We start from the raw sequence: 13,937 nt of genomic DNA on the forward strand, positions 1-13,937 counted from the left end.
AATTGTATTCAATCTTTATTTCAGTACTGAAAAAGGTCAAAGGCCTATAGTACACACATACATACAATAGCAATGGGATTGATGTGGCTTCCGTATATGGTGAGTCTGTGAGTTTGACCGAACGCCGCTTTTACCAGTATTCCGGCTATATCACCATGTGTCAGCTTAATGTGAGTAACACTCGAGGTAATGCAGGCCATGGACGTTAACCACTTTGGTGAAACCTACAAGCACGGATATGGTGTTGACAAACATAAATATAACCAGGGCGTTATTCCATCCTACAGAATAGCAGTAACAATTATATGAATGGATCAGTGAAAATGAGTAATGACGCCGCGCTGAATGTTATGAAAGTCTGATTAGCTTTGTAATGCATTACAATCCATTTGAAGCCTCATGCTGCGCGTTCAGTTCCAAATACAATTTAGCGCGGTTAAACCTACAGGTAACCTAGCTCTACATTGAAAAGTAGATTACATTGACAGAATGTTCTACCAGGTCAGGGATATATTAGTCTTCTGTTTAGTGTATCAAGTAAGTTAACATATATCTGGACTGCTATATCCCGTTATATTTAGTCTGTAAAGTATGAACCACTCCTCTGTCGTACGTGAATTATCGAGGAAGTGGTTTGGTCAGGAAAGTGTTAATCACTTTGTTGTTAAGCAACTTGCATTATCTATCCCATTTTACATAAATACAAACGACAAAAACATTTCCATAACCACACGAAATCTCTGCCAGTAGCAGAGACGATTGTACGATTCCGACTATATCACGAGCATGTGTTCACGAATAGCTGATGATATCAGTTGTTATAGTGATGATATCAGTTGTTTTCTAAAAGAGGTGCGTATCCTGCCCCACCAGTGGCACATGTCAAAAACACATGCAAAGGCATGTCGATTGTTCACCTGAAACACCACGTGAACATATGGTACAAGTCAAGATGGGGAATTGCATTGGACATAATGTTTGTCACTGATGCGTCACATTTGCGTCAGAAATCTTATGAAAGTTTCCTTAAGTGTTTGTTGTATAAACATCCAAAACGAGTGAGTGAGTGAGTGTGGTTTTACGCCGCCTTTAGCAATATTCCAGCAATAAAAGGGCGGGGGACACCATGCGGGAATCGAACCCGGGTCTTCAGCGTGACGAGTGAACGCTTTAACCACTAGGCTACCCGACCACCCGACATCCAAAAAGACAGGTTTCATATAATGATAGTAAATTAATGCGTGACCATCTTTGAGAATTGATAACTGGAACGCTTGGAAAAGAAGAAATATATGCGTACATCAAAACTTTTATTTCGGTTTTAGATAACATAGACAATCAGCACTAAAATGCAGAGAACGATCAACAAAAGATACATAACAATGTAATAATATCAACAATATCAACAAAGTCAAAAGTGATCTGTAAATGATGTCACTATTACAAGAGTGAAAATTTAAGTGGTGAAACATCAATTTCTAAACATCGACTCCGCAAGTATCTGTTTTTCGTGGTCTTGTTTGACTTGGACTTAGACCGGAAGTGACGTAACTGACTGGCGTAGTCCAGGTGTAGCATGGGAATGTAAGTGTTTGGTTGACACTGGCGCTGAAAGAATAAGGAACATTGTCAGTAACGGAATTTCACTGCAACCTCTTTTTGAAATACAGCTTTGTGAAATACGTGTTGTATTAATCAGATAAAGAACTATACATATGCTGTTTCTACGTTTCACTGACATAATTACAATGATTAAAACTGCCTGTAAGTGAAATGTGAACGCACCTGGTGTTGTTCATAGAAGGCCTTGTAACCGCCATCCAGCAGATACACTTCCGGGTAGAAGAGGAACGGGTAGCGGTCGCTGTTCAACTTCCGGTCTAAACTCCGAAGATGGCGTAATCTGGGTTTGAGAATGTTTGCATCAGTTGAGGAACATCTTGGTATGAACTGTATATAATAGCATAAAACTATATATCGACTATGCACTATTTTAAGTCTTAGTTCAATGCCTCGGCTTGGTCCAGAACCGAGGACATTGTTAACCAGTTAAACATTACTCGTCAGGGTCTAACGAAAAAGAATGTTTCAAAAGAGGTACCACGACTTACAGTTTGGGTGCTCTCTCTGACGAGAATTCACAATGGAAGACGAGGATGTTCCGTTGAGTCGACTCCCTCCCCTGTAGGCTGGTGACTAACTCCTTGATTTGAGCCTCGTTGTGGAGATTTATGGCACCCTGTAAGAACCATGATCATAGGATTGAAAATATGTACAAAATGTTTTGTAATCGCTATCAGGAATATTTATGATATTTACAGATAAGACATTGCATCATTGCCGTCTTAATCATCAACAAATGGCTTTTATTTACCTCAATATGACCACCCTCATATTCATATGGGTACCGACAGTCGATGATCTGGTACCCGGAAATGACGTCATTGTATTTGCCAGTCAGAAGGTGTTTGACTGTGCGTGGAGACACTGACTTGAGATCCTTGTGTCGGCCTGTGATGGTCGGGAGTCTGTGGCACTGGATAAAAAATAAGGAATTGAGTATGCAATAAAACACGACATGACACGAAATTAATGAGAGTCAGATCCCGTTGACCATTTCAGAATAATTTCAGAAGATGAACATGTCTTGAACGAGCAACGAAAAGTGTGTAGACACGTGTGTGGTTTATTAATATTTGCCATACATAAATTATTACCTCTGAGCCATCGCCAATCAGGTTGATTTCCGCCTCCATCTTATCCACCGCTGATTTCATGGATTCGGGGGATTCAGAAATACATAGCTCTCTCTGATGCTCCGTGTCTTCATCCAATCTAGATCTCTTTGTCACAGGACTTTCATCCTCATCATGTGGTCGTTTTGGTGAGAATAAAGATTTTCTGACTGAACTGAAGTCGGTGATTGTTCTACTCGACAGAAAGCAGTTGAGCGGAGATCCCTGAAAAAATGAGATAGCAAATATCTTCATACTTGTAATAGAAAATTTGTTTTGTTTGTTTACTGTTTACAACCGCACTCAGAATTATTCCTGCTCTTTGACGGCGGACTTTAAACAATCGTGTTTGAACCAGATAATCCAGTGAAATAAAAAAGAGGAACGATACACGCCGTCGGCGTATGATGACGCAATCAGCCAAGTCACTGCGTCTGATAATCGATCCATTTGGTCGCCTCTTAAGACCATCATAGGGTGCTGGGGGCCTGATCTAACCCCCAGGATCATAAATTAGGAAATATTAAGATGCATTGTGAAGGTGCATTGTCTGTTCAGGTCCTGGTAAATAAATCTATGAGTATCACGTGTTGACCCACATCTTGTGAACACTAAAAGTATGGTATGTTGTTCTGTGGAAATAGCAACACTGTCGGGATATTTACCTCAGTATCACTCCCGTGAGATTCGAAACCGCTGTCACGTGAGTCATCATCGTCGTCGAAAGTGAGGCTGCGAGGCAATACACCAGCATCTTCGTGAATACCCAGAAGACCCAGTGTCACGTGATCGGGACTATCAAGGCAAAGCATGTTCATCCGGGACACTGGAGAGGAGGTCATTTAAAACTGAAAATAATAGTTACATTGTTATGAAATTGAGTCATAATACATATTGATGACTGAAGATACTAAATATATGTCACTGTGCAACAATGCATACTGAACTGTACTACAACAGATATGTGATGTGAATTAGTGATTGTCCTCTGTTTCCTATGGGGTGTGTTGATGGATATTAACAGCCATGATCTGACTGTTGGTGAAATATTACAAAATCTTGAAATAAAAATGAATCCTTACCTGTATTTTCTGTCTTCCTGTTTGATGCAAAGTGTGAGTTTTCTTGTACTGACTTCCCCTGCGTCAGATACAATCGTAGCTAGATAATGATGTCCCCTGCATTACTTACTTACTTATATTAGGAGATTTTACGTGCGCTTTCCGACTGGAGCGTATTTCGCACACGGGCCCGGCCGGGCCATTTAGTGGTATAAAAGTGGTAGCGAGAGGAGTGCAACCAAGGAGGGGGGTTTAGTGGTTGCTTATATAAAGTTTTGAAATTTTGAGATTTGGAATACATGCCTTGGGGGAGTGGTTGGGACTAAGGGAGTGTGTGGGGGTGAGTTGATGTTTTTTGGATGTTTAGTGTTGGTGGTTTAGTTTAGATAATGATGTCCCCTGCAGCCTCCCATACTGTATATATATCTATACACTATCAATAACCTGATTACATATACAAACTACTTTACAACTACAGCACACTACCGCTAACACTTCTGGCTAATTACTTTATTGGGAGTTAAACAGCCACTGAAACTCTGTAACAACAAATCCAGCCTTAAACAGAGCAATTATAGGAAGCTAGCACCTCGTGAGTTACCAGCGCTCCAGCTTGGGGAGGGGCGGTGATGGCTTGTGTGTCCAGTGTTTCTGTACGGGGATGAGAGGAGATTATCACCAAGTGATAATCCAGGCGGGGCATCAAATAAACCGATAATTGATGTTGGAATACAGGTATATTAGATAAGATGTATAAATTAGACGTGCGCAGTGGAACAATAAGACAGCTCGTTACATTATTTGTGTAGGACAAGCGAGGAAGACAGTGGTGGTGGCTAATGGGGCTATAGAAAGGTACACAGGTGACAATGTGTAATAATCTACAAGGATTGGTGCACAGATTATGTAGTTTACAACACTTACCGACAAACTGGACCAAACAAAGAGGAAGACAGTAGTTTGAGTGTAACTGGACAGTGTGAGGGCAGAAGGGGTTTATTAATGTGTCGGAATATGTATTGTTACACAGTAATGACATCCAGTAAAGATTTAACTTGCGTTTGAATGGGGCAATAAAAGAATACAAGACAACCGGAAAATATAAATGTGACGTTGAACAATAACCCATGACAGTTCCTTATGATTAATTGGGAAAACAAGAGGTGGTTTATGGGCCACGCGGAAGACACATTGGGAACAATATGCGATTTTCTGTTGGTTTGTTGTTCAACGCCGCGCGAATTAAATGCAGCGAATATCAAGGAAAAGCAGTTTGCAACGTAAGTAAACATTTTCTTAAAAAAACCGACCTTGATGGGACTCGAACCCACAATCTTCGGCTCCGGAGGCCGACGCCTTATCCACTAGGCCACAAGGTCGCCTGATAGCCCATCTTACATAGGATGTTGACCGTGATGCAAGCCCCCACCCCAACCTCTAACCGCTGATCTGTTACAAAATAATCAAAATAGAGGTGAAGAGGGTCAGTGTGTTCTGTGTCACGTCGCTGTGAACGTCATTTCACTCATATGGGTAAGGGTACCCCAAAGGGTTGAGTATGTTTGTTGTTTAACTCTGCACTCAGCAATATTCCAGCTATATGACGGCGGTCTGTAAATAATCGAGTCTGGACCAGACAATCCAGTGATTGATATCATGAGCATCGATCCACGCAATTGGGATTGATGACAAACATCAACCAAGTCAGCGAGCCTGACCACCCGATCCCGTTAGTCGCCTTTTACAAGCATAGTCACCTTGAACGGCAAACATGGGTTGCTGAAGACCTATTCCATCCCGGGCGAGTATGGTTTTACGCCGCCTTTAGCAGTATTCCAGCAATATCACGGCGAGGGACACTAGAAATGGGCTTCACACATTGTACCCATGTCGGGAATCGAACCCGGGTCTTCGGCGTAACCCCGGAATCTTCACGGATTGGTTCAGAATGTATGTAGTTTTCCAAAGCGTCACGCCGTAGGCCGAGGTTCTTTTCCCCAAATGAGTACAGTGTGTGAAGTCCATCCTTCGTGTTCTTCTCTGTGACAGAGGTGATGGAAATAACTTGCTCAATCCCTCACTTACTCTGTAGAAGGCATGCTTGGTGCCAGCCTCTACACTTTCAGAAGGCACATTTGTTTGGATTTGTGGTTCCACAGGAACTGTGACCAAAGACATATGTTTCCAAATTCTATTTCTTGTCATATATATTTTTTTCTGATCAAAGGATAATTTAATTCTTTGAGGTAAACAAGAGATTTATAAAGTTTTTTGAATGTTTGAAACAAAATGTTCGATGCTATTTTGTAGCAGAATTGTTAGACATTACAATCCCTTATTATATATAACCTCATTGATGGAGCAGGTCCTTATCTAACTCTGTATTCCCCATCCTAACCTCAGTATTTCCCATTCATGACCTGTATTCGCCATCCATCTCCTGTATCCAACACCTATCTCCTGTATCCCACACCCATCTTCTGTATTCCACACCCATCTCCTGTATTCCACACCCATCTCCTGTATTCCACACCCATCTCCTGTATCCAACACCTATCTCCTGTATTCCACACCCATCTCCTGTATTCCACACCCATCTCCTGTATTCCACACCCATCTTCTGTATTCCACACCCATCTCCTGTATTCCACACCCATCTCCTGTATTCCGCACCCATCTCCTGTAGTACACACCAATCTTCTGTATTCCACACTCATCTCCTGTATTCCACACCCATCTCCTGTATCCCACACCCATCTCTCCTGTATTCCACACCGTCTCCTGTATTCCCCATCCATCTCCTGTAATCCACATCCATCTCCTGTATTCCACACTCATTTCCTGCATTCCCCACCCATCACCTGCATTCCACACCCATCTCCTGTATCCCACACCTATCTCTCCTGTATTCCCCACGCATCTCCTGTATTCCCCAACCACCTACAGTATTCCACACCCATCTCCTGCATTCCACACCCATCTCCTGTGTTCCACACCCATCTCCTGTGTTCCACACCCATCTCCTGTGTTCCACACCAATCTCCTGCATTCCCCACCCATCTCCTGCATTCCACACCCATCTCCTGTATTCCCCACCCATCTCCTGTGTTCCACACCCATCTCCTGTATTCCCCACCCATCTCCTGTATTCCACACCCATCTCCTGCATTCCCCACCCATCTCCTGCATTCCCCACCCATCTCCTGTATTCCACACCCATCTCCTGTATTCCCCACCCATCTCCTGTATTCCCCACCCATCTCCTGTATTCCCCACCCATCTTCTGTATTCCCCACCCATCTCCTGTGTTCCACACCCATCTCCTGTGTTCCACACCCATCTCCTGTGTTCCACACCCATCTCCTGCATTCCCCACCCATCTCCTGTATTCCCCACCCATCTCCTGTGTTCCACACCCATCTCCTGTGTTCCACACCCATCTCCTGCATTCCCCACCCATCTCCTGTATTCCCCACCCATCTCCTGTGTTCCACACCCATCTCCTGTGTTCCACACCCATCTCCTGTGTTCCACACCCATCTCCTGCATTCCCCACCCATCTCCTGTATTCCCCACCCATCTCCTGTGTTCCACACCCATCTCCTGTGTTCCACACCCATCTCCTGTGTTCCACACCCATCTCATGTGTTCCACACCCATCTCCTGCATTCCCCACTCATCTCCTGTGTTCCACATCCATCTCCTGCATTCCCCACCCATCTCCTGTGTTCCACACCCATCTCCTGTGTTCCACACCCATCTCCTGCATTCCCCACCCATCTCCTGTGTTCCACACCCATCTCCTGTGTTCCACACCCATCTCCTGCATTCCCCACCCATCTTCTGTATTGCCCACCCATCTCCTGTGTTCACACCCATCTCCTGTGTTCCACACCCATCTCCTGCATTCCCCACCCATCTCCTGCATTCCCCACCCATCTCCTGCATTCCCCACCCATCTCCTGTGTTCCACACCCATCTCCTGCATTCCCCACCCATCTCCTGTGTTCCACACCCATCTCCTGCATTCCCCACCCATCTCCTGTGTTCCACACCCATCTCCTGTGTTCCACACCCATCTCCTGCATTCCCCACCCATCTCCTGTGTTCCACACCCATCTCCTGCATTCCCCACCCATCTCCTGTGTTCCACACCCATCTCCTGCATTCCCCACCCATCTCCTGCATTCCCCACCCATCTCCTGTGTTCCACACCCATCTCCTGTGTTCCACACCCATCTCCTGCATTCCCCACCCATCTCCTGTGTTCCACACCCATCTCCTGCATTCCCCACCCATCTCCTGTGTTCCACACCCATCTCCTGTGTTCCACACCCATCTCCTGTGTTCCACACCCATCTCCTGTGTTCCACACCCATCTCCTGCATTCCCCACCCATCTTCTGTATTCCCCACCCATCTCCTGTGTTCCACACCCATCTCCTGTGTTCCACACCCATCTCCTGCATTCCCCACCCATCTCCTGTGTTCCACACCCATCTCCTGCATTCCCCACCCATCTCCTGTGCTCCACACCCATCTCCTGCATTCCCCACCCATCTCCTGTGCTCCACACCCATCTCCTGTGTTCCACACCCATCTCCTGCATTCCCCACCCATCTCCTGTGTTCCACACCCATCTCCTGTGTTCCACACCCATCTCCTGCATTCCCCACCCATCTTCTGTATTCCCCACCCATCTCCTGTGTTCCACACCCATCTCCTGTGTTCCACACCCATCTCCTGCATTCCCCACCCATCTTCTGTATTCCCCACCCATCTCCTGTGTTCCACACCCATCTCCTGTGTTCCACACCCATCTCCTGCATTCCCCACCCATCTCCTGTGCTCCACACCCATCTCCTGCATTCCCCACCCATCTCCTGTGTTCCACACCCATCTCCTGCATTACACGTTCTATCTTTACATGCAGATTGGACCAAGTGAAGCAGTATTTCCCTGCGTTCAGTGCATTAAAATTCTAAACGGAGAAAGAAACTTTGTTTATACAAATCCATATATTCGAACATACACCTTTTTGTCAAAAACGGAAAATAATGAAATGTCACATGAAAGTATAGTTGGAAACTTATGTAAGGCTAAATATAATCGATATAAGATAATAAAAAGAAAATTAAACGTAGTCTCAGCAATATTTTTCGTCAACAATAATACACATAATATACACGTTAAATAAAGTAAAATGAGCAATGAATGGAAGCATGTTGGCGACCAGACCAGTGTAAATATGTGTTTTATTTCATCACATGCATGAAGCTTGATTGGTAAACAAGACTTGTATCAATACCTCTCCAGATGTCTTACAATGTCATCAGTTATATTGTGCAGTCAAGGGGAAATAATAAGGCAGTTATTTTGTAGAAACAGTTGTCCACTCCGAAGTAAAAGAAGGTAAACAGAAATCAGATACATGAGATATTAAACCATAGTTTGCAGTTGGATAAAATGAGTCAAGTTGCCAGAGGTTCATGTAAATTCATGAACGGATTTTAATATTTCTAAATATATACATAACCAAATATATAAATCACCAAAGAAACGCGTCACAGCATAGCAAAGTTATTCTGCCTCAAACAACACGTGCATGCACCGTGTGGGCGGACATTGTCCTGCTGCAACGTGATGTTACGTCCCTGCATTTGAACAAAAGGTAGAACATGATCTTGAACGATGTCGTGCTGGTAACATACGCCATCAAAATTGACCTAAATTGTGTTTTCTCATGGGTTTGTGATGCCACCCCATACCATTACACTTCCATCCCTAAACTTTTCTTGATGCCTGTTGACCCTTGTAGAACATCAGAGTTGTCCAGATGAAAACTGGAATCATCGGTGAACAGTAATACCTTCCCAGTCTTGTCTTCTAAACCCCAGAAGCTCCCCACATCAAGCTATGCGTTACTGACGTGATGACTTGGAAGCAAAATCGGGCGTATCGCTGGACGTCAGGACCTGTTGTTAGGGCTCCCTCAACCGTATGGTTCTGCCATTAATTGGTCTCAACACAGGAATTGTCCGTGCGGTTGATGTTGCAGTTTGGTATTGATTGCGTAGATGCACCAACCGAATATGGTTGTCTTGTTGACGTTACACGTGGATGGCCGGCCTGGGGTCATGAGTCTTGCTCTGCTGTAGATAACGTCTCCAAATATTATGTCTTGATGGACATTAATATCTCTGAAAACTCCTGTTTGCGGAATAGACGTTGATTTTCAGCAAGCCGTGGCATTGCTTAAACATTATTTACGGTAAAACAATCATTTATGAAAACCCGATAGCCGAACAATCATTGAGTACTGTACACATTCAAAAAACACGTGCGTGAGTATCAAGCTCCCAACTAACAAGCAAATATACAAATTGTGCGCTGTGCGTGCAAATTGTGAATCACGACCTTGAAGGCGAGGAGATGTCTTCATGAATACGTATTAAAGGATGCATTTTAGAATAAATATATATTTATTGAAGTTTATATGAAGCACATTTACTTTTTTCCGTTTGTATGTAAAAATGAGTTTGTTACTTTTAAACTGCCACTATGTACGTTTGATGTCGGAATGCAACAGAAAATACTTGCACAAGGACAAAGTTTTATTTACAACATCAACAAAGGAGTAACAAGGACATCCAGGACGTTTTCTTACCAAAATCAAGTTTGTTGGTGGTCATGAAACGTCAATTCCTGCAAAGGATGCCCGTTTTACAATTGCCTGTGGTCTTCGTATAAATTACCATACTCTTTGACCATCACTTCTTGTTTCTGCCGTACTATGAAATATACCATATTATAAACCTATTCATTGGGATCTCTATTAAGTAAGAGAGTTCTTTCTATAGGCATTAAAACTTATTGTGAGGTTTTACTTTCAAAGTAAAACCCATTAAGAGGTTTTACTTTCAAAGTAAAACCTATTATGAGGTTTTTATTTTCGTTCGGCAGGATTTACTTTGAATTTAAAACCTCAAATCCCAGGTTTAACCAAGTAACCGAAAAAATGACAACAAGAAGCAATTCAAATTTTAATTCAATTAAACTTGAATGTCAGGTGTACAGTTCCGCGTGGACATTTAAAAGCGACATCACTTCAGAGTCTCTGGTGAAAGGACAGCGAGGTTTCAAAACACGTGCTTTTAAACAAGTGCTTATCAATGCTGCGCAATTTGCACGTGCAGTAACTGCTAGCCGTTACGTCACAACTACCTCTATGTAACAGTTGGATTGTTTAAAGTCGAATATCTTGTAAAGTTTTGAAAAGTTAAAAAGAGGTGGAATTTTGCAACACAAACATTTAGAAACCGAAGATTTCACTTTCATCTAAAAGTAAGTATTTTAGTTGTGTTTTGTTGTTGACACATCCAAGTGCTCTTGGACGCCTGGCAAGTCAGCGAATTTCACGTGCAAGTTATGATATCACGTCTTCAAGGAAGCGCTATACTGAAGCGCCTCATTTATAGATGCTCGTTATAACATTTAATCAATTCAGACGGTTTATAAGTATGGAAAAACACTTCCCCTCGGTTCTTGTAGACAGAGCATGCCCTGGGGGTCGGGAAAAACCAGGGAGGCGAAGCTCTGTCTACCAAAACCTGGTAAGCGTGTTTTCTCCAATACGTAATGAATGACCAAATATGGCAGTATTACGTAGCCAATGCTGTTAACATTTCCATCACTGCGGGAATTGATTTCAAGTTAGTTCATAGCATGTCAGAAAATGGTTTTGGGAATACTTCAGTAGCGATCAGCTGCTCTTGAATCTGTAGTCCTTCCATGGAATGTGTGGCTGGATCCCCCGGTTTCTCAGTCTGAAACAATGGATGTGATCCTTCATAAGCTCGGGCAATGTTGAGATCATCTTCTTAGAGGGAAAGAAATGTTATGTGCGAATATGCCAAACATACAGTAGACATAATATAGTCCTCATGGACCCCATCTTTGAAGTATCTCTGTTTTAGACAGGAATAGCTTGCCATGAAACGCAACACGGGGCACCAACTGTTTCGCGTCATATTCTGACAAGTTAGGGGCTGTGGGGTACCCTTGAGGTGAAAGCATTCCTTCGTCACGCCTAAGGACCTGGGTTCGATTCCCTACATGGATACAATGTGTATAGCCCTTTTCTGGAGTCAACCGCCTTGATTGCTGGTATTGCTAAATAAAAGCTACAAAACCCTTTCCGAATTCATAAGAAATACATGATTCAATTGAGATTCCTACTTTACCATGAGTCATGTCTTTATGAATCACTATCAAAAAGTGATGATACCAGGTGTTCGCGAAAAGGTGAGCCTATCCTGTCCCACCGGTGGCACCCGTCATAAACACATGCAATTACAAGGCAATTGTTCACCTGGAAAAACACGGGACATAATATGGTACAATTTAAAGACAGAATTGCATCGGATATCATTTTTGTCACTGATGCATCAAATTTGGAAATGTCCTCCACATGTCTACCATTAAACGTTTTGAAGTTTTACTGATGCCTTGAATGTAGTAACCTTGATCAAACAACTTCTAAGCAAGAGTTGTGTGATGCACAGTTAAAGTATTGGAGATATAAATGAGTGAGTTTGGTTTTAACCCTACTTTGAACAGTACTCCAGTTATATCACGGCGTGTCAGTGGCGGAGGAAAGCCCGAAATAACGAAACCAGGAGCACAGGTGTGATGCTGACAAACCTAGAATCCGGGCGTAATGGTAGTCGAACCACGAATCATGGGTCACATGTTCCCCTGGAGCTATTAAGCGCTATGGTTGGATGTGTGTTATTTTCCCTTGTTATTCGTAGTAGCAGTAGTAGTAGTGGTAGTAGTATTGATAGTCTCGCACACGGTTAAACGGTTCACCTCACTCACCGCTAATCCATCGATTTGGCGCTCGCGATACAGCCGAATCCCTTTACTTATGAGTGAGTGAGTGTGTTTGGTTTTACGCCGCCTTTAGCAATATTCCAGCAGACTTTCAAACTGAGATTAGAGAGGGTACTGAGGGACTTTACGATGGATGATTAGTCACACATCATGCCCGAGTGACAAACTATAACTCACTCAGGGAAAAGAAAAGAATATGATTGAAAAGGAAATAATGGCATTTGAATTTGGTAAAGACAACTCAGTTTGAATATGCTATTTGTCATTACAGTATTTCCAACTGCGGTTCGGGTCGGTGGTGCTGAGACGATGTATCAGTGTGGTGGGGATGGTGCAGAACGTAAGTTAACGCTGTGTGAGTGAGTATGGTTTTACGCCGCTTTTAGCAATATTCCAGAAATATCACGGCGGGGGACACCGTTGTACCCATGTCGGGAATCGAACCCGGGTCTTCGGCGTGACGAGCGAACGCTTTAACGACTAGGCTACCCCACCGCCCCCTTGTTATTCCTCGTGGTGCGACTTATATAACTGGAACGGGAGCACAGGCTCTGTGATCAGTCAGTGCCTTGCCAGGTTCAAATCTGGTTATTTAAAAGCTGCTGTGATAAAGCTGGACTATTATGGTGAGGTGAGGTGAAATGGGGTTTAACGTCGCTTCCAAGATTATTGCACTTATATAGCGACGTGCATGTACGTGTGTGTGTTTGTGTGACTGCGTGTACTAGTCCGGACTGATGCCGATTTATATTGCTAGCACACTGCGATACCATGCCGCAGTTTAACATGAATACCCCACTCCGACACAGTATACTGAGTCGGAGCCGACCAGTCCTTGTTTTAACCCCTTAATGCCGAGCGCCAGACAGGGTAACAACAAGTACCATCTTTTAACGTCTTTTGGTATGACGCGGTTGGGGATCGAAACCCGGACCTTTCGCTCTCCGGGTGGAAGCTCTACCACTAGACCACGGAGGCGGTCTGGACTATTATGGAAGTTACCCTGCACACAGACACTCACTCACTCACTCACCTGTCGTGATGCATCTGTCTGACTCGGGCTCCAGAATCGCCGCAAAAAGGGCAGGAGGAGCCTCTCATCCCTCACCGGCTCATGCAGGTGTTCTGACGACATACATTTCATTATATAATTCACCACCTACATGTACCTCCACATTAACTCAATAAATACAGCGGAATTCATCCTCATGTTATTCTTGTTAACAGTCATAAAGGGTCGACTCATC

The 13,937-nt window shown here is 43.6% G+C and overlaps 1 protein-coding gene and 1 non-coding gene across 2 annotated transcripts; both read right to left on the reverse strand.

Moving 5' to 3' along the window:
• Positions 1-1,440: 1,440 nt before the first annotated feature.
• On the reverse strand, positions 1,441-2,777 carry LOC125378377 (M-phase inducer phosphatase-like). Its single transcript, XM_048393831.1, has 5 exons — positions 2,718-2,777; positions 2,375-2,536; positions 2,112-2,239; positions 1,786-1,903; positions 1,441-1,608 (listed from the first exon to the last, which is right to left on the reverse strand). The coding sequence occupies exons 1-5, from the start codon at positions 2,775-2,777 to the stop codon at positions 1,441-1,443; spliced, it is 636 nt and encodes a 211-aa protein (XP_048249788.1).
• Positions 2,778-5,102: 2,325 nt separating this feature from the next.
• Trnar-ccg lies at positions 5,103-5,175 on the reverse strand. Its single transcript has one exon. It is a non-coding gene; the product is annotated as a tRNA-Arg (tRNA).
• Positions 5,176-13,937: the final 8,762 nt, after the last annotated feature.

This window comes from Haliotis rufescens, unplaced genomic scaffold (genome assembly GCF_023055435.1).
Source record: "Haliotis rufescens isolate VD_foot unplaced genomic scaffold, xgHalRufe1.0.p SCAF_12, whole genome shotgun sequence".
NCBI lineage: Eukaryota > Metazoa > Mollusca > Gastropoda > Lepetellida > Haliotidae > Haliotis > Haliotis rufescens.